The sequence below is a fragment of the Lycium barbarum genome, chromosome 10 (genome assembly GCF_019175385.1).
Source record: "Lycium barbarum isolate Lr01 chromosome 10, ASM1917538v2, whole genome shotgun sequence".
In the NCBI taxonomy this organism is placed as follows: Eukaryota; Viridiplantae; Streptophyta; class Magnoliopsida; order Solanales; family Solanaceae; genus Lycium; species Lycium barbarum.
In genome coordinates this window covers 56,488,315-56,513,683 of record NC_083346.1, presented here as the reverse complement: position 1 = coordinate 56,513,683, position 25,369 = coordinate 56,488,315, and the positions used below count along the sequence as shown (strand labels likewise).

The window sequence follows — 25,369 nt, the reverse complement described above, 5'->3', positions numbered from 1 at the left end:
CCTAAATGCCCTATAGCCTCTTGTTTATTGATGTGGCGCGCAACACACCATAAACAAGACTCTACTAGACACGGCTCGTAGACACTTCCTAGTACTGAACTGCTCTAATACCACTTTTGTCACGACCCGACTAGGGGCCGTGACGGATACCCGGGGCTAACCACCGAGCACCACTCATTCTATCACTCATCATACTCAAGTCATAAGAAAATCATTTTTCATTTGGAAATATAATCACTTTGACATACATAAGCCCTTCGGCTATCAAAATAATGTAAACATATACAATAGTAACATTGTGAGACCATACTACCCACACGTGCGCATCTACGAGCCTCTACTGGAGTGCTATACATAAGGACGAGACAGGACCCCGTCGTGCCTAAAATATACATATGTACACAAAAGAATAATCAAAGGCACCTTCGGAACAATGGAGTGCTCTCAAGTCAGCTAATAGCTCCTACGAGTCTGGATCAAGATCACCTCCCTGTCTACCTGTGGGCATGAACACAACGTCCAAAGAAAACGGACGTCAGTACGAACATTGTACTAAGTATGAGAGGCATAAGTAATAATAATACGTCAATGAGATAAATGAAGCATCAAATAAGGAGCAATTGTATCTGACTGTCACTTATAAAAAAAATAATGCATGTTGGCTTACTTCATAATCATCATCATATCATGTATGCATAAATGTATAAGTTGCCCGTCCATATAGGTACGGTGTGATAATCATTAGCCTGCGTCCAGGCCTCCCGCGTCCGGGGTACCATCTCATGCCGCCCACTAGTGGTGCTGCCCGTGCCATATAGACACGATGTAATCATCCATAAGCCGCCCGCCTTAGCGGTGCTGTCCGGCCATATAGGCGTGGTGTAATATCATCAACATGTACTCATCATAATGCATGCATAGAAACTCAAAGACAGCTATACTTTTTTGAGGTGACATAAGGTCGTGAATCCCCGATTCCATTATGGAGCATTTATAAGTATTCTGCCTCACCTTGAAAGAAATAGTATATAAGGTGAGTGTATACAATAAACGACATCATTAACTTTATAGGTACATCATATCATGAACTCTAGAATCTTTACACTTAAGTTCATCATCATCATTATTGGGCTCATAATGTATCAATTATCTCATGTGGCTATTCATGAATATAGACTCTTAGCTTTCTGGGATGTAGAAGATTCATGGAGAAGAAGGAAAAATCATGACATAGGATTCATGCCATAGAAAGAAAGGACTAGCCTCACATACCTTTTTCGTTTAACTAATCTATCGCTTGCTTGTTCTCCTTCAATGTCCATATTTTTACCTTCAAGAGAATTCGCATTAACATTAGCTAATCAATTACTTAAACGTGCTTACTAAAGCTAAAGAAAATAGGGCAGCATTTTCTTTGTTTATACAACTTTCTCCATATTGTATATCAACTCCCAAACATCGATAATGACATTCACAATATCACAAGCAACAATCATCCTTCATCTACATTACCCACATTTCGCAATTTCACTCCAATTTCTCCATGATCATAGTCATAGTTCATTATTGCATTTTCTCACATAGAATACTTATTCCATGTTCTAAATGTCGTTCATAACATACTTACAATCACAACATATCGATAATCATGACTCAATCCAAGCCTTTCCCCAACAACGACACTATTCCCACATTTATGACCCATTTTCTATATCTTTTTACAATCCAAGTGTTTTTAACTTTCAACACTTTAAACAACAAGGAATGATCATAAAACTCACCTTAGATAATGGAAGAACAAGCCTTGAGTGGGAATTCCCTTCTTGCCCAAAAACCCTAGCTCACTTCCTTTGGGATTTCTTGGCTTAGATGAACTTTAATATGTTTTCTACACTTGATTTTATGGGTTTGATGTAGTTGATCATAGATTTCTCTTGGTTTCTTGTGGATGGAGAGTGGAGAGAAAAGAGGTTTCTTGAAGTGTGGAGAGTGTAAAATGAAATGAATTAAATGAGAGAGAGGTCCTTATATCAACTTAAAATCTGTCCTGACCAGATTCTACGGACCAACATACGGTCCGTATAATTTATACTGACCGTATGTCTGGCCGTAGATCTGGTCCAGTGAAGACCCTCATTCTGGGCAGGACATACGGCCTGTATGTTTTGTACGGCCTGTATGTTTTGTACGGCCAGTATGTTTGGCCGTATAATGCCCAGCTCTCCAAAACTCATTCTCGTCGACTCGTTTGATCTCCAATCCTTATGGAACCTTTTTGACACTTGATTAACACCTCAATACCAATCTAAGGGACATTATCACTCTTCTCCAAGACATCATTACACCATCATTAACTTGTTGCTCGTAATTTTTACCCGACACGGAACATATCCTTTGCTTTCCTTGACAACCTTCTTCCCTTGCGTCAAATGTCTTTGAATCTCGATTAGGATCATCAAATGCTATTTCTTACTTATCAAAACATTGTATACGTCGTGCCCTTCGCTAGCTTATTCACTGTAGGTTAATGGGGAATTTTCCAAGGTGTAACAATTATATTCATTAGATGATCTTTAACAACACATTTCTCATCACGACCCAATAACACCCTCTCCAATATATAGACCTCAGCAAGCCTAACAGGATCACTATATCTTGCCGAAAAATCACCAGCTTGATTATTTGACCGAATCTGTAAGAAACTCTTGAGATCAGACAACCATATTCTATCCTGATTTGGGAAATAGCGTCTCAACAATCTGTTTGGTCTGTTAGACACAATATTAAAATCACCAGCACAAGAATCCAAACCAGTAATAAGACGGAAACACTTGCAATTAAATACACACTCATGACCAAAAACCTTAAACTTTAACATACTATTAGTACTAGAGGAAAGTTGGGATGAGACCAAGCAATGGAAAATATTATCAAACAAGTGGACATCACCAACCTCCATAAAATGTCCAAAAACAACCTTTTTCAACAAGTCTAACTGAGAGACACTCAAAAAGGACATAATCAAATCCTTAAATTGAAAATCACCACTCCACATACCACATCCTTCAACCAAGTGTTCAAACTTAACCAATAATTTACATAAGAATAAACCAAAATGAAAGGAAAACAATTAACATGTACCATAACACAAATTCAGTTACTAGACTGTTACACAAACAAATATCACCTCCATCATAGAAAAAAGAACTTCATTGATAAAGTATGCCAGAGTAGCCGAAAGTTCAGTTTCATAAACCACATAATATACATGGAAACCAGCATTATTAACAAAACAACACAAAAAACCCAAAATACATACAAAATAAATTAATTCATGAAGTTACGCCGGAATAGGCATAACTTCAGGTTTAGAAAATAAAAACCTCTGCCTGACCAGGCATATGTTGCCTCAGACAAACACACTCTGCATTAAAACAAGATTATTAAACAAAAAACAACACCAAAAACCTAAAATTGGTGTTCACAAGCAAAATTAAAAAGATTCAACATGTTGAAACCCAAAACACATATAAAATAACTTGATTCATGAAGTATGCCAAAATAGTCATAACTTCAGTTTCAGAAACAAAAACCTATGCTCAGGAAAACACATAATATACATGAAAACCAACATTATTAACTAAACAACACCAAAAACCCAAAACACATACAAAATAACTTAATTAATGAAGTTATGTTGGAATAGGCATAACTTCAGTTTCAGAAAACAAAAACCTCTGCCAGTCCAGGCATATGTTGCCTCAGACAAACACACTCTTCATAAAAACAAGATTATTAAACAAAAACAACACCAAAAATCTAAAAATGGTGTTCACAGGTAAAACTTACAAGATTCAACACATAGAAACAGAAAACACATATCAAATTCCACAAAAACATAGCAACAACATAATACAAAATTCAAAAAACCAACATAACATGAGAAAACGAACTAACAGTCAAAAAATCATACAGAAATTTTGACAAAACACGTAAAAAGGTAGTTTAAAATCAAAAGGGATCAATTAAATACAAATAACTACGAAGACAAAAAAATCAATTCAACAAACAATAATATTAACAACTACGAATATTGAAACGAGCAAAAGATCCAAATTCGTACCTAAATTTTCGTACAGATAAGAGAGAACAAAGAGAGAAGAAACTAAGACAAAAAAAAAACTGAAAATAACGAAATAGAAAGGGTTTTAATGAGGTAAGGGTAATTTCATCAGAAAATTTTCATTAAAACTCGCGGCAGGGGAAAAACTTAAAGACAGCATAAACAAGGGGCAAATATTAAAGACCGGCGCGTTAGAAGGGCACTCCACGCAAAAAAAAAAAAAAACACTTATTTTACAGGGCAATTTGCACGATTGCCTTATTTGGGGGTGGTCTTTAATTTTTTTCCGCTCAAATTGCTGGTCTTTAATTTTTGCCCTTCGCATAAAGCTCTTGGCTTTCGGGTTCGAACCCACATTCAGTCAAAAATTTAAAAAAAAAAAAAAAAAAAGCAAGGCAGAGTTTACCTTATCAGGTAGAGTCTCAAACTTTACCTTAAGGCAGAGTTTGACTGCAAACTCTACTTAAGGCAGAGTGTTGCCTTCAAAAGCATAAAGCAAACTCTACCTTAAGGCAGAGTTTTGCCTTCAGGTATAAGGCAAAACTCTACCTTAAGGTAGAGGTTTGCATTAAGGAAAAAAAAATTCTTACTCAGCTAGAATTTTGCAAAGCTCTGGCTTGCGAAGTTTTTTTTTTTTTTTTTTTTGACTGAACCGGTGTTTGAACCCCAAATCTCGAGGTATTAGACGAAGGACAAAAATTAAAGGGCAATCCGCGCAAAAAAATGTATTTTACATTGTAGGCCTCTTATAAACAAAGGTTTATATTAATATCATAATTTTTGGATTATTTTAATACTAGCATATTTTATAACAAATGTAGTATAGTTAAACAAAATAGTAAATAGTATCTCTTTTATTCTACCTTTTTTTTTCGAAAAAAGTAAGGATTACATTTACATTCCTATTATTATTATTTTCTCTTTCTCTCTCATTTCATAAATCATATATTTTCTTCCCATTAAAGAACCTTGACGATTTTCAAAGATAATATATGATTGAAGGGGTACTAATTCGAAAGAAAAAAACAAGAATTTTAAAATAAAGTAGAAAATTGCAAAGTGAAAGAAAAAAAAAACGCAATTTAAAAAAAAAATCGATGGAGCAAGGAAAAAGTAGAAAAAGAATATTAAAATAGGCATGAGTTAAACTTTAGAGGGTTAAGATTAATCCTGCCTCTGAATAGCTCCACAAAATACAATGTAGTATGGACGGAAATATATGTTCTACGATTTCTTTATTTTGTTATAATCTTCTAAGCTCGATTCATTGACGTTACAATGGTATCTCTATCTCATTTCTTTCAACCTAATTCTTCCGTCCAATCTAATTTTTTGTTTCTCCAATATTCATTGAACGTCCCTGCTTCTTTTGACATTTCACTGGAATCACATATAAATTCTTTCTTTTTTTCCATTTATAATGAGAAAACCTCTATGTTGTGAGCCAATCAGTCAATTATATCTCCACTTACATGAATAAAACAACTTTAATTAGAGATATATTTCAATGAGCCGTACATTTGGTAAATGTAAAGGAAAGATATTTATATAAAAAATACCACTACTATTATGGCAGAATGTTAAGGAGGTGTGCAACTTCTTCATCACAACTACAAGCATAACAACAAAAATCCGCATCATCATCGTCTTCATCATCAAAAGAAGGCCATTGACGCCACTTATTCTTGTAAGAGCGCTTATAATGAAGTGAGCAACAAGGTGGATTTTGTCCTAAAACCATAGGATTAAGTACCCAAATACTTCTCAATATGTGAGCCAAGTTTTTTCTGCACTCTCCTAACGCTCTCCTCAATGGCTTGGTTGCTTTCATTGTGCCAATTGAAGCAATGGCCTTTTGCTTTAATTCTTCATCTCCCATGATGACTTGTATTAGACTTATTATGTATTGTGCTCCAAGGTGTCCTGTCTCTGCAGCTTTGACAAGATATTTCATTGCATATTCTGGCCTTTCTTTCCTAAAGAAATCAACCTGAAATGACCGATTTTTTTTTTTTATATATATACTTAAAAATATTCAAAAGAAGAATATATATGTTATCACAATAATGTATATCGGCACTAGTTGTGTGAGGCTCCTTTGGTTTCACATCTTACCCTTTTGGGTCCACAAATTTTAAGTCCAGTTTTTGTTTCACAGAAAGGAGTCTCATACAACTAATTTAAGATAAATATGTATTTTATAACTAAAAAGCCCTTTTAATTGGAAATCGAATTTAAGGAGATGACTGTAAGGCACAACGAGTATGAAACTTCTTGGGTGCAGTGCATATACTTTTTTTCCCTTCGCAAATAAATGGAGCAGGAAAAATTAGTACAATAATGTCATGAACTTGAGTACACGGCAGTTTTGCATGTTAAATTCTGATCTACTCTGGATATAAAGAAAAAAGAGGAATTAGATCATGACTTCTCTTCTAATTTTAATTTCTTTGCATGCATCGGCACCAACTTCTTACAAGTCAGGTAACAATTTTATCCCTCTCTGGCTCGGTCTGTTTTCTTTTTTCACTAGGAGACGAACCATATGTGCCATGCGAAACTCAACGTAAAAATACAAGCATTCATTCACCATGACTATTGGACCAAAGAAATTAAAAGAACTTGAATGAATTATTATTTCCGTCTCAATTTATGTATCAGTGTTTGACTGGACACATAGTGTAAAGAAAGAAAAATCTTAGTCTAAGAAAGAAAGAATTCTTTTTAAACTTAATCTTAAATAAGTCATAGACATTATTTGTATAATTATAAATCATCTCATGATAAAACAAAATTAAAAACTAATTAGAAATTCTTATTTAAAGAGATTAAACTAAAAAAAAAATGACACTAAATTGAGAGAGATAATATGAAGAGAATACTTACCACGCCTTTTTGGTATAAGGCTTCTGCATTCCCGCACTCCCCACATGTCCTCATGAACAAAGAAAGTTTATTTTCTCTCTCTTCATTGTCTCTCTTCCATGAAGATCCTCCTGTTGGGAATTCCTCTAATGATATGTGACGATAAACATATCGATCGTCCGAAACTCCATTGAAGATTTTACAACTAAAACAAATCAATGCATATACGTCAAAACAAATTATAAATTAATAAGAAAATAAAAAGATATAATGCAACATGCATGCATCAATAATATGAAGAAATACAAACCTAAGCTTGGCATTGATATAATCCATAAAAGAAGAGGAAGCAACCCTTGCAACAACTTCAGAGAGCAACTCATTCGGAAGAGATGTGATGGAGGAATTGAGAACATTATTTTTTAATTTTTTGTTATAATTTATTCTTCTTCTTTTCATCATTATTGTTCAGATGAATGACAGCGCCATTATGATGGTTAATTATTTTTTATTTTATTTTTTTAGAAAAAAAGGACTCCCACCAAATTTTTATAGTAGCTCAATTTCTTTGTTTGGGTAGGATTCGGTTATAGACAAAAGAACACAAAGAAAAGAAAAAATATATATATTGTACCGTTTAATCTCTTGAACTTTTCCGTTGTGATCATATGGTGACGAAAATTTTAAAACAGTAATTAGCACCGCTTGTCCACTCTTTTCCTATGCATACTTGGACGACTACGTTTCTTTCCATGCAGTACTTAAATTGAAACAATCTGTCCATTTCGAAAGAATCATGAAAATAATGGATTATTAATTAAGAAACTTTTTTTAATTATACGTGTTTCTATAGAACATAACGTATACCTTACATTTTTGGTTTAATTAAGAAAAGTAAAAAGAGGTTTTGTATCTCCTATCCAAAGGAAGGGGACATAATGTATACCTAGTGTATTGGTAAAAAATTGACACGGAAAAAGGCTATTTGACTGAATACGTGGCGAGTCAAGAGAGGGATAGTCAAACACTTTTTGTTCAAGGTTCTAGTAAATATAACGAAGCTTACAACCAGATACGACCTGCCGTCTTAGGGTAAGTAAGCGCTAAGATGATTTGTTCAGAAGCGTCTGGCCTTGGTGAGAATGAAGCGTGTGTAACTGAGACACCTCGTTTGAGGGATCACAACAGATCTTATTAGGATTTCACGATCTCCATGCTAATAAAGGTTGAAACGTGCGTCGGGTTGTCAGTTGATGGAGTCTATCTTGTATTAATCTCATTATCCCCTGATTGTATTCCATCTTATTTTTGCATGAATACTAATTACTCTCTACTATGCTCTCCAAAACACAATTATTCGAACTTTGTTCATCAAGCCATTTTTATCATTGTTTCTAGGAAATCGAATAAGAATCACTTTCCCTTTTTATTATTCAGTTCTTCTATTATTGTCAATTATTCTATTCATTGTTTCAATCACTCAATCAAATATTTTTATTATTTGAATTAATTACGTTTCTAAAGGCCTCTTTCAAATCAACAAATGCAACTGATTTCCCTAATAAACAAATTTTTAGCTACTTTTGGAATAATATAACAATGAGGTATAGTCTAGGTTCTTACCTAAAGGTGAGGATGCAATGAATGTCTTAAGACTCCTTAATTATGTAACGGAGACAATTGGATCTGAACATTGCGTTGACTTAATAGAGACTTGGTAAACCTACACTATAAAGTACTACTGAAGAAAGACTTAACAAACTGAGCCATATGATCATGAAAAGATCCATTTTTCATCATTTAAAAAATGTGATAAAAGGATAATGACTACACAATTAGTCACTTGAGTGGCATAAGATAGAAATTCGTAGAAATTGATAAAGATAAGATATAGCTATTGGTTCCTTATCTATCATACGATATGATTTTATAGGACGAGTTCATGACTATATCACGAAATTAGTTAACGTTGTCCCAAGCTAAATAACATAGGTGCAATCAGTTTCAATGATTTTCTGGTTCATCAAACCCAAAGATCTAACAACATAAAATGCACAAAAGGATAAGTAGAATATCATGCCTCAAAACTGGAGTGACTAACCAACATCGATGCCTTCAACTTACCACTGAGCGAACCAACTTAACATTACTTGCTAATTAACTATAATATAATACATGATTATGAACCATGAGACATTTACATTTCCAAGAATGCATAAATTGCAAAAACGAAATATTATTATAACTGAAAAAATGGTTATTCTTACATGTCATATGAGACTTCAACAGAAATGCAGAAAGGACATAATTACACCCACAAGGTCTATGGAGACTATAACATGAGGAATACAAGAATTTCGGTGATAAAGTCCTAGCTATACCCAAAATGTAACAATAGTCGATAAAAGAAAGGACGCCCCGGCCCCCGAGTACAATATAGGGCTCACCAATCGAACTGGAATAGTGAGGGAGAGTCTAGTGGGTTACCACATCGTACCACAACAGAGATGCAACATCTCCAAGAAGGGACATAAGTACAATACAATATGCATATACTCTCTCTCACACATAGGACAGCGCAAGATATTTAAGACACATATGTACAATTTTAACTCAAGAAACATGTCATCAAAGAAACATAAAGCATTTGAAGTCTTCAAATATAATCATAATCATAAAATTCAACGTGTGTACCTCATTGTTAGACGTACCTCAAACATAAAGGACCATTTTTATCTGGCTTAGGTCCTCATGTTTCTTCGTTGCGGCACAACCAAACATAAGAGTGTGTTAAACGAAAGTTTCGACTCATGCCTGGATGGCATGTCTTTAGACACTCCACATGGAAGACAGGGTGAACCTTTAGCTTGGAAAGACGCTGAAATTTTTAGGCAACCTCTACTTCTTAAAAAAAAAAAAAAAAAAATCCTTCTTTATCTTATTTACCCTACATTATTCTTTCTTCAAAAATAAAAGGCTATACACAACATGGCTCCAACTGTCCCCAAAACTACTCTCAGGAATCGCGTAAAACTGAGCTATGAAATTCAACATGGATGATAACATACGCAGTTAACATGGCAAATTACTAGCTCGCTCAATACGTGCTGCATGTCTGTGTCAATGAGTAGAGCGGCGGTCTCTTCACTCCCAAATTTGAGAAAGAGAACAAAGAGGCAGAAATGAACAGGTAAAGAGTATCTATAGCATTTTGGATGACCTTTCCAAAAATATGACAACACCCAAACTATTTTTACAACGAATACCTTGCAGCGAATGATTGTACGTCGTGTAGTTGAACAAATTTTACTGTGGTTTACCAGATTCTCAATGCTTTACCAGATTTTCAATGCTGAATAACAGACGAACTAAAAACATAAAAGCTTGTGCAACCCGACCCAAACACAATAATAAGTTCTTTACTGCATAATACTATGAATTTTCCAGTTAGAATCCAGATTACATGTTGCAGATCCCATGTCGAATGATCCTATTTCCTGTTGAGAGACTTCATTATCTCTCGGCTAAAAGAATCAAATTAAAGAATGTAAAGGAAAACCAAACATTGAACACAGCCTGCATCAGGAAGACAGCTTTCCCTTGCACCGGTCATCAGTATGTATAGCTTGTGGGTGATCCACCACTCAACAGCAAGAAGCATGAGCCAATATGTAGTTGATGAAAATGATTTCTACATCAATAACACTTTCCATATCTTTCTCATATACACGACCAGGGACCATACAGCAAGCCACGCTGATATATATAGCAAGATCACACCGGAACCCACAAGAGTGACAGCCCCAGATAAACTAAACAGAAAACAATTACATGGTCAAAGCATTATTAGATTTCTATCAGAATTTCTTGTTCCTCCAAACTCATACAGGAAACTGAAAGCAAAAGTTACCTGCTGTCTCTGGTTAGCAGGAGGATGGTCAATGCAATCATCTGAGTGGCTGTTTTCCACTTCCCCAGGTTATTCACAGCTACAGCCTGAAAATTTTAGCAGTTACAAATGCAATGCACAAAGCAGGAAGGAATTACTCTCTATAAATACAATGGCAGGTAGGTCTTGAACCTCTGAAAGTTTACCACCCTGAGAAGCTGCCCATTCTCGAACTGCAGACATAGTTATCTACAAACAAACAAAAAAAAAAAAAAAATATTGCAAAATGAGTTGAAAACCATTATTCACCAATTATCCACCAAATCTGACAAACCGAAGATGCAAAGATTGTTTTAGTCAGTAAGACGCAAAGAGCTTTTAGAGGCACAAGATACATATATAGAAGGAAAAAAACAAAAACGTATCCCCAATTGGAACATTTGTTTAGCATATCATCCATTGAGTTAAGCAACTTCCATGTTAAATTTGAAAAGGCATATCACCAAAGTAACAGAAGTGTGTGCTAAGGAAAAAAAATACTGTTGACCTAAAATTCAAATGGCAAGGTATTGGTGAACATTTCAACTGAAGTGTTAATGAAGTTTGTGAAAATATACAATAGAATTTGCACCATATTCCATTGATGACTTACCAGAACATGAACAGTTCTAAACTTCATTTCCATTTAAGGCTACAACATCACTTTAGCTAAAAATAGTACTCCTTTTGTTTCAGCTTCTAATACTTCCCATCTTGGGATTTTTATAAAACATTCGCAATTCTCCAAAATTTAAATTCATAAATATGTTTAAGTTTTAAAATCTGATTTAATGCTTTTCTATCAACCTAACTTTTCAACGATTATTTTTATATATATTCTTCCACTATCACTAATATGACATATAAGACCAATTATCATCTTAAAACTTACTTTCCAGCAAAAACCATGATATACAACAGTATAGAGGGACTACTAACAAGGCTAGTCAAATTGACAAACGGTTAAAAAAAAAGTCGATTCCAATGTGCAAGCAATAACCTAGATATATCAAAAACGATGCTACAATTTTTATTCTTTTCTCACGAATAAATCATAAATCTTCCGCTTTATAATTTCAAAAAAAAAAAAAAAAAGCCTTCCACTTTTTTACCAGTGGAAATATAAGAGATTGGCATTTGGCAGGGGGGCACAAAAATCAGTTCCTCTTCGGCACCAAAAACCCCATTTTTTTTTTTAACTAAATTTCTACTTAAATTTCCGCAGAGAGGTCATGTAGAGTGCTAATGATATCAAAATTCTTCAGAGGAACACTCACATTTTCTACTTTACAAAAGGCTTGTATATCTTAAATTTAACAGGCAGGAATATAGCGACTTACTTCGAAACGTTTAAAAAAAAAAAAAAAAAAAAAAGAAAAAGAAAACAATGAATCATAAAGAACTTATTTTCCCAAATCTTTATTTAAACGCTAGAAGTGAAAGATGCAAGTCCATTGTGAAAGAAATTTATGTCAATCTGAAGTCATGCAATTCTAATCTAGTGACTATAAAGTATCATAAAACTAACCGAAAGTAACTAAAGTAGGTTAAAGGAAATACTATTACAGGGGCTTCTACAGCTTATTACTCACCTCCCTGCCTATTATGGCAATTGAAGGGACAGTTAATAGCCATGGCAACTGTCCAAACACACTGGATTCCAAAGGTTTGGTGCACAACAAGACCAAGGTAGCAGCAACCATCAGCTGTTGCAGTTGAGCAGACAGTTTTATCAAAAATTCAAACATCATACTTAGAAGCAAATATTCCCCACATCTCATGCTTATCACCGACAATTTTGCTAGTACACTAACCAAAATAGCAGGCAATAAGCATGATGAAATTGAAACAGAACGATGGAGAATACCTTGTCAGCCACTGGATCTAAAAACGCACCAAAGGCAGTTCCCAAGTTCATCTGGCCATGTCAAACCATCTAAAATTGTGATATTGCAAATATGGAATATAAGAATTCCAGAAGAGACGATAATATGTAATTCAAAATAGCAGAAATGAGAACCTTGCGAGCAAGGTATCCGTCAAGCCAGTCCGTAACTGCTGCTGCAATAAATACAGCCGTTGTAGCAGTTGGCCCCCACCAGCTATCAACATAGAATGCTAGATTATCCAGAATACAAGATCAGTTTTCTTTAAACAGATTACCATTTCCAAACAACATATAAAATCACGTATCCGGCTGAGGTTCTGCCATAAATCAAAGAATCCTAAGCACAATTAAAACAGAACTTATATTTTTATTGCCTTTCTTCAGAAAAAGATAAACAGATTTTCCATTTGATCAACATTTGCAAGATGACCAGATAACACAAAGAACTTGTGCAAGGGATTGTCCATCAGTAAACATTCCAATGAGCTACTGATGCATGAAGCCACTAGACACACTATATTGCCACTGTCACCTTTGACCTATGGAACTCACACCTATATTAGCTTCACGCGTAACCAGTCCTAAACACAGATACAGAGGAGGCTTGTGATAGGTTGATGGTCAGCATATAAAACGTCTTAACTATGACTGGATCTTTTATTGAAGTGACTAAACATAGTGAAACATGACTTATACCCATAGGCCATAAATTCTAAAAACTATCAAAATTACCCAACCATACTAAACAAACACACATGCTAATTCCAAATTAAGCAGAACCTTCATTGTTACCGTTCCTTATCATTATCAGAAACCATAATTCTATTTACAGATAAGTTTGCACAAAATTATCATTTTTATAATGAACTAGATAATACATTATCCTAAAATCATAACACGACATTTTAATAGAAACTGCTAGTAACACAATTACTAGCTACTACAATTTGTTCATTTATAGAGAAGATATGCTTTTAATGGAGAAAAGGGTAGAGAGGGATTAGTTGGGATCGAAAATAGATGAGGGCTTTTTTATAAAATACGGCAAGTTCAAAATTTTAAAATAGGCCAACGGTTATGCTCCTGTTTGGCCATAGATTTTGGATGCAGTTTCTCAAAATATTTTTTCGAATATCTGTTTGGCCTTAAAATTGTTGGAGATTTTGAAAACCAAATCCCAAAATCTGCTCCAAAACTATTTTTTGGCCCAAGATACAACCGTTGGCCCTTTTTAAAATTTTAAACTTACCCCAAAAATTTGTATTTTGTAAAAATCAGTCCCCCATTTATGACCCCAACTACTCCCTATCTACCCTTTTCTCCCCATTAAAGGCACCTCTTCTCTATAAACCGAAAGAGAGCTCAGTGAAATGCTCCTTAATTCTTTATTCTCTAATTATTTTAGTTATACTTTGTTGTGGTGTAGACATGACTGTAATTTGCGTAATGACTTCCTATGTGTTATATAACTTTCTCTTTAATGAATGAGTTTCCAGGGAAAGTCAGATTAAAATTTGCTATCTACTATGAATATGCAGTTTTAATTTTTTTAATAGCTCCTTAATTCTTGATCATCTTTAGTGATGTATACCTTTTGTCTTTTGTATATCTTTTCATGTATAATCTTGCGTTCATCTTGTCAGTCATTTGATCTGAAAATGCATGCTCAGTGTGGAGATTGTCCGTACAATGTGAGAAGATTATATTAAAGAATAGCCAGTTAGGACAATTGCTTTTTTTTTTCTTGCACAGATGGATCTTTGGAGATAATTTTTTTTTTTGAAACTGGTAACTTTGTATTCCTCAGCATTAAGGGTATGCTGGCTGCCTGGCCACCTCAAAAAATTTACACTTTACTGAAAGAGAAATACTTACAGTAATCCTAAAAAGTCCACTAACTGAACTTCCTCTTCTACATATTGTTCTTTACACCAAAAACTTAATGAAGTAAAGACCTTCAATTGGATCTTCTGTAATGAACTTTCTCTGCCTTAAAAATTCTGTCGTTTCTTTCCTTCCAAATGTTCCACCAGATGCCGGCAGGAACTATTTTCCACCAAATCTTCTAACTCTTGCTCCCTCCCCTTCTTATCCAACAGCTTAGAAGGTCTGCACTGGCATAGTCCTGTTCACCTTAGCCAAATTAATGAACAATGCCCAGACTTGTGCCGTAACTTTACAATGAAGAAAAGGTGATTGTTTGTCTCCAAGGCCTCCTTGCATAATGTGCATCTTGAAGCAATGTTTATTCCTCTTTTTTGCAGTGCTTCATGAGTCAAGCAGGCTCTCCAAGCTACCAACCAGCTGAAACACTTCACCTTAGTTGGTGCCACACTCTTCCAAATGGATTTCCAAGGTCCTGGTGTCCTCTCTGAAATTTTAGTCAAACCCTTGTTGTACAATCTGTTCACAGAGAACAGTCCATCTTGATTATGCTTCCACGTCATTTATCTGGCTCAAAATTAGTTCCTTGAAATCCACCAATTACTGTCAGTAGTTCTGCTACCCATGCTATTTCCCAATCATTTAGAAGTCTTCTGAAAATTAAATTCCAGCCTTGGGGAGACCACATCTCCTCTATTGTACTATCTGGATTTGTGCTTATAGAAAATAAGCTAGGAAACAGTAGTTGTAATGTCCCCTGTCCACTCCAATTTTCCTTCCAGAAAAGAATCTTGTCACCCCTACCCACCTTGTAGTTAACATTTGCCTTCAGAGCCCACCAGAAAGCTCTAATGGTCCTCCATACCCCCCCCCCCCCCCCCACACCCACACACCATAGGTATTTGTCACCTCATTTGTACACCATTTCCCATTTGGGCTATACTTATCTTTGGAGATAATTGTAACTTGACGAATTGTAGTAGCTAGTAATTGTGTTAGTAGCTGTTGTTATTAAAATATCTTGTTATGATTTTAGATAATGTATTATCTAGTTCATTATAAGAAAATTAATTTTGTGCCAAACTTATCTGTATATAGGATTATGGTCTGTAATAATGACAATGAAGGCCTATATGGGAAACTAGAGGACAAAGGCTGGGATAAGAAGTTGTTCAGGCTAGCCAAGGCGAGGGAGAGGAAGGCACGTCATCCGGATCAAGTGAAATGCATCAAGGACGAGGATGACAAAATTTAGGTGGAGGAAGTTCTCATTAAACGGAGATGGCAGTCATACTTCCATAAACTCTTGAACGAAGAAGGTGACAGAGACATTGTGTTGGGAGATCTGGAGTACTCTGAGAGGCATCGTGAATTTGGGTATTGTAGGAGTATAAAGGTTGAGGAGGTTAAGGGTATTGTTCGTAGGATGCGCTGGGGAAGAGCGACCGGGCCTGACGAGATCCTTGGGGAATTTTGAATAAGTACAGGAAGGGCAGGTTTGGAGTGGCTGACTGGGTTGTTTCATGTAATTTTTAAGGCGGCAAAGATGCCCGAGGGGTGGAGATGGAGTACAATGATCCCTTTTTACAAGAACAAGGGCGACATTCAGAGTTGCAACAACTATAGAGGTATCAAGTTGCTACGTCACACTATGGAAGGGTAGGAAAGGGTGGTGGAGATGAGGGTGAGGAGAGGCGTGTCTATTTCAGAGAACCAGTTCAGTTTCATGCCGGGGCGTTTGACTACAGTAGCCATTCACCTTGTAAGGAGATTGGTAAGCAGTATAGGGAGCGAAAGAGGGATTTACACATGGTATTCATCGGCCTAGAAAAAGCTTATGACAAAGTGTCAAGGGAGGTTCTGTGGAGATGCTTGGAGGCTAGAGGTGTACATGTGGCGTATATTAGGGCGATCAAGGCTATGTATGAGCAAGCCAAGATCAGGGTAAGGAAAGTGGGCAGAGACTCAGAGCACTTCCCAGTTGTGATGGGGTTGCACTACGGATTAGCTCTTAGCCTATTTTTATTTGCCTTGGTGATGGATGATTTGACGCGGTAAATTCAAGGTAAGGTGTCATGGAGTATGTTATTTCCGGATGACATAATTTTGATTAACGAGACTCGCAGCGGAGTCAATGCTAAGCTGGAGGATTGGAGACAAACTCTGGAGTTTAAAGGGTTCAAGTTGAGTAGATCCAAGACAGATTACTTAGAGTGCAAGTTCAGTTATGCGCCACATAAGCCTGACATGGAAGTGAAGCTTGGTACCCAACCAATCCAAAAGAAAGGAAGTTACAAGCATTTGGGGTCTATTGTACAAGGAAATGGGGATATTGATGATGATATCACACATCGTATTGGTGTAGGGTGGATGAAATGGAAGCTCGCTTCAGGAGTATTGTGTGATAAGAAGGTGCCACTAAAACTTAAAGGCAAGTTCTATAAAGTGGTGGTGAGACCGACTTTATTGTATGGGGCGGAGTGTTGACCAGTCACGAACTCTCACGTTCAGAAGATGAAAGTTGCGAAAATGAGAATGCTACGATGGATATGTGGACACACTAGGAGAGATAGGATTAGAAGAAATCTTGTATAAAGTGAGGGTGGCATCGATAGAGGACAAGATGCTGGAAGCGAGGCTGAGATGGTTTGGGCATGTGAAGAGGAGGGACACAGATGCCCCACTGCGGAGGTGTTGAAGGTTGGCTATAGACGGTTTCAGAAGAGGTAGAGGTAGGCTGAAGAAGTATTGGGGGGAGATGATTAGATGGAACTTGGCGCAAAAGGGGTCCTATCAACTTGTTCCGACCTAGGATAATAAGCTCATGAGCTTGGTCTTACTTCACCGTCGAGAAAGGAAAGAAGACCCAAAATACCCAACAAGCATTAGCTCTCCCTGAAAAGGAGGAGATCCAGCCGCACCTTCCAGTACGGCTACCTTGTTACGACTTCACTCCAGTCAGTTCCAGCTTACCAAGGACATGACCTTAGATAGGAGGTTATGAAGGACTGAGACTAGGGTAGAAGGTAGTCCCGCTTATCCCTTCGTACTAGTAGACGCAGTTTTGCGCTATAGGTTATTGTCCTTCGATTCCTACTACTATCTGTTGTTTCTTATATTTTGATTATCTTATTTATTGTGTACAATAGACCCTTGTGGTCCGGCCCTTCCTCGGACCCCACGCATAGCGGGAGCTTAGTGCACCGGGTTGCCCTTTATTTATCTATGGTAGATACTGCCTTCTTTTCAGATTGCTTTATCATGGTTTTTTTCGCTTTTGTTAGTTTTTTCATACTGCTTTGATCAGCTTGTCCTTATCTGACCTTTTTCCGCCATGTTTTCTCTTGAGCCGAGGGTCTTTCGAGAGGTAGGGATAAGGTCTGCGTACACTTCCTCCCCAGACCCCACATAGTGGGATTTAATTGGTATGTTGTTGTTGTTGTTGTTGTTGTTGTTATAATAATAACAATGAAGGTTCTACATAATTTGAGGTTAGCAAGTATGTTTGTTTGGTATAGTTGGGCATTCTTGATAATTTTTAGAACTTCTAGGTATATGTGGCGTTTCATTTTTTTTTTATTTTTTTTTGTGAAATATGTTTTGAAAAGTTATGGCCAAACACATCTCCAAAGTTCGAGAAACTTCACCCAAATCAGGTTTTCCAAAAAAAAAAAATATGGAATCTATGGCCAAACGCTAGCTATATCTTGGGTCAAAAAGAGGTCTAAAGCAGATTTTGGGATTTGAAGATTTGGTTTTCAAGAAAAAAAATATTTTGAAATAATGCTTCCAAAAATCTATGGTCAAGTAGGAGCTAAACATGATGAAATTGATTACAGAATTCTTATGGCTAGCCTAACTAGTTTGGGGCTGAGGCTTGAATGATCAATTGACTTGTGACCTAACAAGACCAAGTCTAGTAAAATTTTCCCAAAAGGAACTTATATAGCTATACCAAATCAGACAGAACTACGAAAGTAGAAAAAAACAATAAAGGAATGGAAGTGCCCACAAACCCATACTTACATGCACTACTATGGTTGGATAAAGATCAGGTTAAACCAAGAAATCCTCTAACTAGGTGGACTTATATGCTTCCAAGTCCATAGCCAATATACTTTATTAACGCTATGCTTTGTTGCGTAATGGAAAAGTTGTGTAACAACTCAGAAGCGAAGCTGTACTTGGGGAAAAATATGGTCAAAATAATTCAATAGCCATTACACTTTAGTGTATGAGACTGAAGTGTTAATACAAGAGACGTGAATGGTCTCGTCGCATTGTAACTTTGACCTAAACGTTTTGTAGACCTAGTTTGACTTTTCTTAACTTAACTCTTTTGAAAAGTACGATTTTAGTGGTTATAAAAAAAGTAAGATTTTATTGATACAAAGCAGCACAAAAGAGGTGCTGCAGTATGTAGCTAGTTTTACCGTACAAAACTCAATATGTTAGTTAATGATTCGACGAATTAAGTTAGGCTATAGGAGTATCAACCACATTTACACCACAAAGCTAACAAAGAGCGCACCTGTATATTAGCCTGATTATATTGTTAATTATGCCATCCACAAGACTTAGTTTCCTTTCCTAAGTGCTATTATCTTATTTTTATTTTATTTTGAGATGTAACAGACTTGTATTTTTTGATAAGGTAATAACATTCCATCAACGAAGGGCATAAAAGCCCATATACAAGTAGTATACCAAAAAGTAGAGACCTCACAAAAAATTATCGCAGGCCAACCAATCATCTATGCTTAAGGGTAACTCATGGGTGCAGAAGTGGACCCAGGATTTTGATGCAGAGGCGGCACCAATGACCACTACATTAATATAAATATGTCACTTGTTATGTGAAAGTTTCGCGTGCAACTCTTTGAAAACTTAATAATTATGCTAAGTTATTGGTAAATTAGTAGCATAAAGTATAAACTTCAAAATTGGAAGAAACGAAAATAGGTTTAGAACGGAAACAAAACAAACTCAACAAAAATAGAAATAAAGGTGCTGCAAGCGAGACTCGAACCTAGGTGTCATATAAGGACCTAAGGGCCACACAAACCAAATGCACCAAAGCAATGGATTTCTCTCAGGGGTCATTTTAAATACATATACATTTTTTAAGGTATATACACCATATATGTACAGGGTATTCCCGAGGTTAGGGGGGACACGTGAGCCCCCTCCTAATAGAGTGGGTCCGCCCCTGCATGGGTGCACCAAAACAGAGTAAGGGAAAAGAGGCTACTCCTTAAATGTACAAAGCTCTCCTATTTCTCTCTCTCCAGATAATCCACATAAATGCAAGTGGAGCGACATCCCAAGCCCTACGTCTTCTTCTCCTTTTTTTCCAAGTCAAACTAAATGTTTGCTTCTTTAACCATTCCTGGCATCACCTACTGTAGGCCAAACCACCCATAACCTCTCCCCACCATCGAGATGCAATCTAGTTGTGAATTAGAAGATGACTTACACCTTCCCCCGAGCATTTACGCATGAAGCACCACCTTACACATGTAATTCTCCTCTTCCTCAAATTTTCAGCTGTTAGAATTGCCCCCCTTGTTGCTAACCATGTAAACAAACACACCTTTCTCGATACACTAGGGATCCATACTGAAAGATAAGGAAAGACTGCCTCCTCTCTACACAGAAGCTTCCCGTTAATCACAAAAGGCTGTGAGGGCCAAATTTACAGGGATATGTAGCAAAATTCTAGGCTAGACAAAATATCTACTACTTTGTCCAATTCTCTTCAGCTCCAGCAGTGTTGTAATTCTGTTGAGTCCTTTGGCATGGCTCATTTCAGCTAAAGTAGTGGAGAAACATACTTGCAGTGTGGAAATAGGTGACCAGCATCCTAAGGCTCCCTTTCACACTGGAGGCCTCTGTTGCAGAGAGAGAACCATCTTCTTATGCAGGTTATGCCAAGCAATCAGACCTCATGCGCAATATAAGGACTAAGGAGCTTTAGGAGAGAGTTAGTGATATTCAAGTTATAAACGTTTTTTACTGGAATATCGCCGATTCCTGAAAAATTCTGTGAACAAGCTCTAATAACCCAAACTAAGAGGGGACGCAATCGTCATTAGCCCAAAAAGAATCAGGAAATTGTGGGCTGGACACCACCAAATAAGAAACCATTTGTAAAGGGGATTTAAAGGGTTATTCAGACTTAAGCTTTATTGAACATAAAGCAGAAGCAGAAGCTTTCTAACATGAAACCAGAAATAGAGAGGAAGGGGAAAGAGAAGGAGGAGAGAAAAATCAAGGTCAGACTATAAAAGAATTATTTTTATAGTAAGGTATGGATATTTTTTCTTATTTTTATTTAATTAACATTATGTAAAATTATAGTTGGAAGTTTTTTAATAACCGTAGTGTCCAGGCTAGCATGTGCGCATCTCAATTAATTCCACGAGGTACTTGCCACCTCCCAACAGCAACAAGTTCCGGTGGGGTTGAGATATGATATTAATGGGGCTGACTTTAAATAGTGATATTAGCATTTGGAAGAGGTGATACTCTACTAGGATTGATTGGGTTCATATACTCAAGATTGTATACATATCTATGTATTGTATTTGCCTTGAGATTAAAGATTTAAACATAGAAATTCACCGGTTTATCCTTAACTCCAAAATAGAGAAGTATTAGGTTAAGTCTAGTCTAATGGAGCTAATGGCTAGTAAATGAAGGAGGGACTGAAAGTTATGGATAACCATAGAATTTGAATAGGCTTATGGGCTTGACCGAGGGTTGACTTTGACTTTCACCGAAACCTTTGGGAAATGAGATATATTGTGGGTAGATTGAAAACATTTGACAGTCTGAGCCTTGTAGAAGGGGCACATAGCTCCAAGCTGAGGTAAGTGGAGAACTAAACCTCTGACAGTTGTTTTCGCTAAACAAGCATGTGAATTGATTTTGATTGGTCATGAATAGTTTGAGAATATGTTTTAATTGCCCTGTATATGTAAAGAGTAGTGCGTGCTTGGTGGTAAGAATGTTTGAAAATTCACATCCAAGGGTGTGGCCTAATGGTCAATGAAGTGGCATGAGAACCTTGAAGTCACAGGTTCAAATCCGAGTGGAGGCAAAAACACTAGATGGCTTCTTCGTATTTGTCCAAGCCCTCGTGAACAAGGTTATCCCGCACCTATGCTGTGGGAGGTAGCAGGTACCCATGGAAGAATTAGTCGAAGTGCGCTAGCAGGTACCCCATGAAAATAGTTGAGGTGCACACGAGCTGGTCGAACACCATGGTTATAAAAATGTGTTTTGGGAATCCTGCTAAGATTACTACTAGTTTTATATTTTGTTATGATGATTTATGACTTGATTCAGTTTCAGCATCTCACTTCTAATTTTACTATACCCTCTTCTATATAAGCCCTCCTTATCTAATGTCTTGTTCTCCTAAACTATTATAAAATCCAAGAATAACACAATGCATTAGCTACTTACATATAATTGTCAACTTTTATTGGACAACAAATTGCTATATTAGCCTGAACAATCAAAGGTAGGAGTAAGGTCTGCGTACATCCTACCCTCCCCAGACCTCACTTTGTGAGACTACACTGTGTATGTTGTTGTTGTTGTTAGCCTCAATAACCAATCGTACAGTTGATTGGAAATTAAGTCCTCCAAAGGACGCATCTGCATTACCTAGTGCATAGATATCATCAATTTGTGGAAGCCGATGGAGTTTGCTATTTGCTACTGAACTTGAATCAAAATTTACAAAGGGGTAAGCTTCTAGAGTCTTAGACGGTGTGCGACGGCAACTTCAAATATTTATTCCAACTTACTCCCTCTGTTTCAATTTAAGTGTCTTATTTTCCTTTTAGGTTTGTCCCAAAAAAGAATGTCTCTTTCTATATTTAGTAAGTTTTCCAATTCCAACCTCCTACATGGCAGGTTTAAGACCACAAGATTTAAAGGACTAAACACATCTTTAATTTAAGACCACAAGATTCAAAATTCTCCCTTTATTTCTTAAACTCCGTGCCCAGTCAAACTAAAACCCTTAAATTGGGACGAAGAGAGTACCTGCCACTGAACCTAAACCAAAATTTGCAAAGGGGTAGGGCTCCTCAGTGACATAGACGGTGTGCAACCGTACTACAGTAAACTTCGAATATTTATTCCAAAATTACTACTGCATTTTTTCCCGACATGAACACAATTCATGATTTTCGAGGGACTAGCAAATCACGATAATACTGAGATAATTTTGTCGCTCAATATCATTCTCACATAACGAAACTTAGAGGTCATCAAACAACAACCAACATACCCAGTGTAATCCACAAGTGGGGTCATCAGGGAGCATACATTAGTCAATTAGGTTAGGCAAAACATGAGTAACAAAGGGATCAACCTCAAATATCAGATCAATTGTTACTTACTGCTTACAAGTAGCGGAACAGCAGCCACGCGCCCAATTGTTAAAATCGTGGGCAACGTCAGCAACTTCTCCGACTTTGACGGTGGCGATTGCGACAGAGATTGTTTTTCACGGCGGAGATCATCCTCTTTGTGATCAGGTGTGAGTCCCATCTGAGTAGTATTAGTAGTAGAAGAAGAAGAAATACTTCTCACACCAAAATTAGCATATCCTCCCTTACGGAAATCACCGGACACCGGAACAGATGTCCTCCACCACCAACAGCGGCGGCGCCTGTGAGTGGAGACACTAACGGCGGTGGAGTTAGAGGTGGTGGTGGTGGTACCGGTGAAAGAGGTAAAAGAGCGGAACAATTTGTAGGGCTTTCTGTTGTGAGAATAATAAATAGAGGAAATAGCGTTCAGTTTGAGTGTAGCACAAGGCATGTTGTTGTAATACGTACGCAATACAGCTGCTTAGGTTACTAGTTAGTAGGTGACAGGAGAATAAGGCTTTTTCTAGCAGTAAAGTTAAAACGTTGGGATGTCAATAACAACATCTAAACTAAACATCGAATTGAGGAATGGGGTGGGGACAGGACTGAGGGGATATCCTGCTTCAGCACCTCTGCTTTTCCACTGATATTTCTAACAAAAAGGATACCTCCAAAATTTGTCTATTACTCATTTCTATACCCTCTTTTCGTGAAATACTAAATTACAACAAATTTTGATCTAAAATGTACTCCTTTTTCCTTAATTTAAATTTGTGTGGTACTTTTCAAATTTTGAGATTCAAATAAATCTTTCTTTGACTGTAATTTTTTTTTAAAATTGAATTATTAATTATTGTGACTTATAGTACTTTTTACATAGTTATCAACTATTTTTTTTATTTCAATAAACTTAAAGATTCATGGACGAATTCGCAGTAAAAAATTAAACTGTTCGACTCTCTAAATTCGTACTGCGCCACATAAATTGAGACAGCGGAAGTAATATATTTGTTTTTCTTTAACAGCATTAGTGTTCAAACCAATTTGCATGCTATTATCCACCAAAATTTAGAAAAAATAGAAAATCATATTTTTTGTATTTGCTGAAACTCACATTGTGGTTCTCGTTAGGCCAAATCCTTAGATAATGTAAATGATAAAAATTGTGTAGAGATGCACAAATTTATACATCGTGATATTTTGGTATAGTGCAACCACTTAGAGTTAGATGCAAGAGCAAGTTTAAAATATTTTTTACTCCTAATTTATGGGTAATATATTGGTCAAAATGCTCCGAGCTGTTAGATAGATACACGTGGCAGAAAAGGGTAATATCAAGACATATAGAGGGGTTTGAGAACTACGCCTGAAGAGTTGGAGTGACATGTGAACGAGCTTCAGGGTAATTTGTGCCTTGCATACACAACGCATCACGAGTTAAATAGTCATCATATGCGTCCGGAAGACGGCAGTTGAGGATAATCCCTCATCCATATATTCAAGGGATCAGTCCATGATCTTCACGCAAATAACTGCTAGTACGTGTATAGGGTTAGGGAGTTAGTTAGCTGGGTCAAACCTATATGTACCCCCTGAATCCTTGATTTGTATCCCATTGAATTTCACACCTGAATAAAATTTTACTTGATGTTGTTCACTATGAATTTACGATTGTTTATGAGCATTCACTTCATCACTCTAGCAATATGTTTAACGCTTTAAGAGATTGAATCAGATTTTATCTCCCCTTTAATTCAAGTATTTCAATTATTCGTTATTGCTTCGCCTAGTCTCTAAGTGTTATTCGTTGCTTCAAACCTAACATTAAAGATTTACAGAATAACTGGATTAATTTTGTTGCTATAGACCCATTTTAGACAAATTCATCTACTTTTCCTAATAAACGAATTGTAGGTTAAATAGTTTGTTGCCCACAGTGGGCCTAAGCAATATTAATTAGTCCAAGTTTTTTTTTTCCTTCATTGATTTTGTGTTTGCAAGCAAACCTATAGTTGACGAACAGTATTTGGCCGCTGCTAAGGCACATGATGCTACTGAACTACTAAACCCTAATGAGACCTTCAATGAGGACAACCATGTGAACATAAATGGAGTCTCTGATGGCGATGGGGAATAGGAGAAAAGCGAGGACCAGAGCCAATTTGAGCTTCGTGGTAGCCGAGAACCCCTCATTGAGCAACATGTCAGGGAAGTTCGACGGCTAAGCCATGCAAAAAAGAGTAAGGGAAACGCGCAGCCTGCAAATGAGGAATTCGTGTTCTGGAAACAGG

At 36.6% G+C, this 25,369-nt stretch overlaps 2 protein-coding genes across 2 annotated transcripts; both read right to left on the bottom strand.

Moving 5' to 3' along the window:
* Positions 1 to 5,606: 5,606 nt before the first annotated feature.
* LOC132613003 (F-box protein At2g35280-like) lies at positions 5,607 to 7,450 on the bottom strand. Its single transcript, XM_060327066.1, has 3 exons — positions 7,299 to 7,450; positions 7,010 to 7,193; positions 5,607 to 6,113 (listed from the first exon to the last, which is right to left on the bottom strand). The coding sequence occupies exons 1-3, from the start codon at positions 7,448 to 7,450 to the stop codon at positions 5,691 to 5,693; spliced, it is 759 nt and encodes a 252-aa protein (XP_060183049.1). The 3' UTR covers positions 5,607 to 5,690.
* Positions 7,451 to 10,389: 2,939 nt separating this feature from the next.
* LOC132613629 (CDP-diacylglycerol--glycerol-3-phosphate 3-phosphatidyltransferase 2-like) lies at positions 10,390 to 23,707 on the bottom strand. Its single transcript, XM_060327735.1, has 7 exons — positions 23,106 to 23,707; positions 12,937 to 13,034; positions 12,784 to 12,834; positions 12,509 to 12,622; positions 11,070 to 11,126; positions 10,899 to 10,984; positions 10,390 to 10,800 (listed from the first exon to the last, which is right to left on the bottom strand). Exons 1-7 carry the CDS (start codon positions 23,527 to 23,529, stop codon positions 10,680 to 10,682), a joined length of 951 nt encoding a protein of 316 aa, XP_060183718.1. The 5' UTR covers positions 23,530 to 23,707; the 3' UTR covers positions 10,390 to 10,679.
* Positions 23,708 to 25,369: the final 1,662 nt, after the last annotated feature.

Excerpts from the sequence above, each read along its gene's own strand:
- LOC132613003 (XM_060327066.1), bottom strand. The coding sequence starts at position 7,450 with ATGATGAAAAGAAGAAGAATAAATTATAACAAAAAATTAAAAAATAAT. Across the intron at positions 7,194-7,298 it reads TATATCAATGCCAAGCTTAG|TTGTAAAATCTTCAATGGAG; the intron begins GTTTGTATTTCT and ends GATTTGTTTTAG. Across the intron at positions 6,114-7,009 it reads CCTTATACCAAAAAGGCGTG|GTTGATTTCTTTAGGAAAGA; the intron begins GTAAGTATTCTC and ends CGGTCATTTCAG.
- LOC132613629 (XM_060327735.1), bottom strand. The coding sequence starts at position 23,529 with ATGCCTTGTGCTACACTCAAACTGAACGCTATTTCCTCTATTTATTAT. Across the intron at positions 13,035-23,105 it reads TGTTCCGCTACTTGTAAGCA|CATTCTATGTTGATAGCTGG; the intron begins GTAAGTAACAAT and ends TGGATAATCTAG. Across the intron at positions 12,623-12,783 it reads TAGATCCAGTGGCTGACAAG|CTGATGGTTGCTGCTACCTT; the intron begins GTATTCTCCATC and ends CAACTGCAACAG.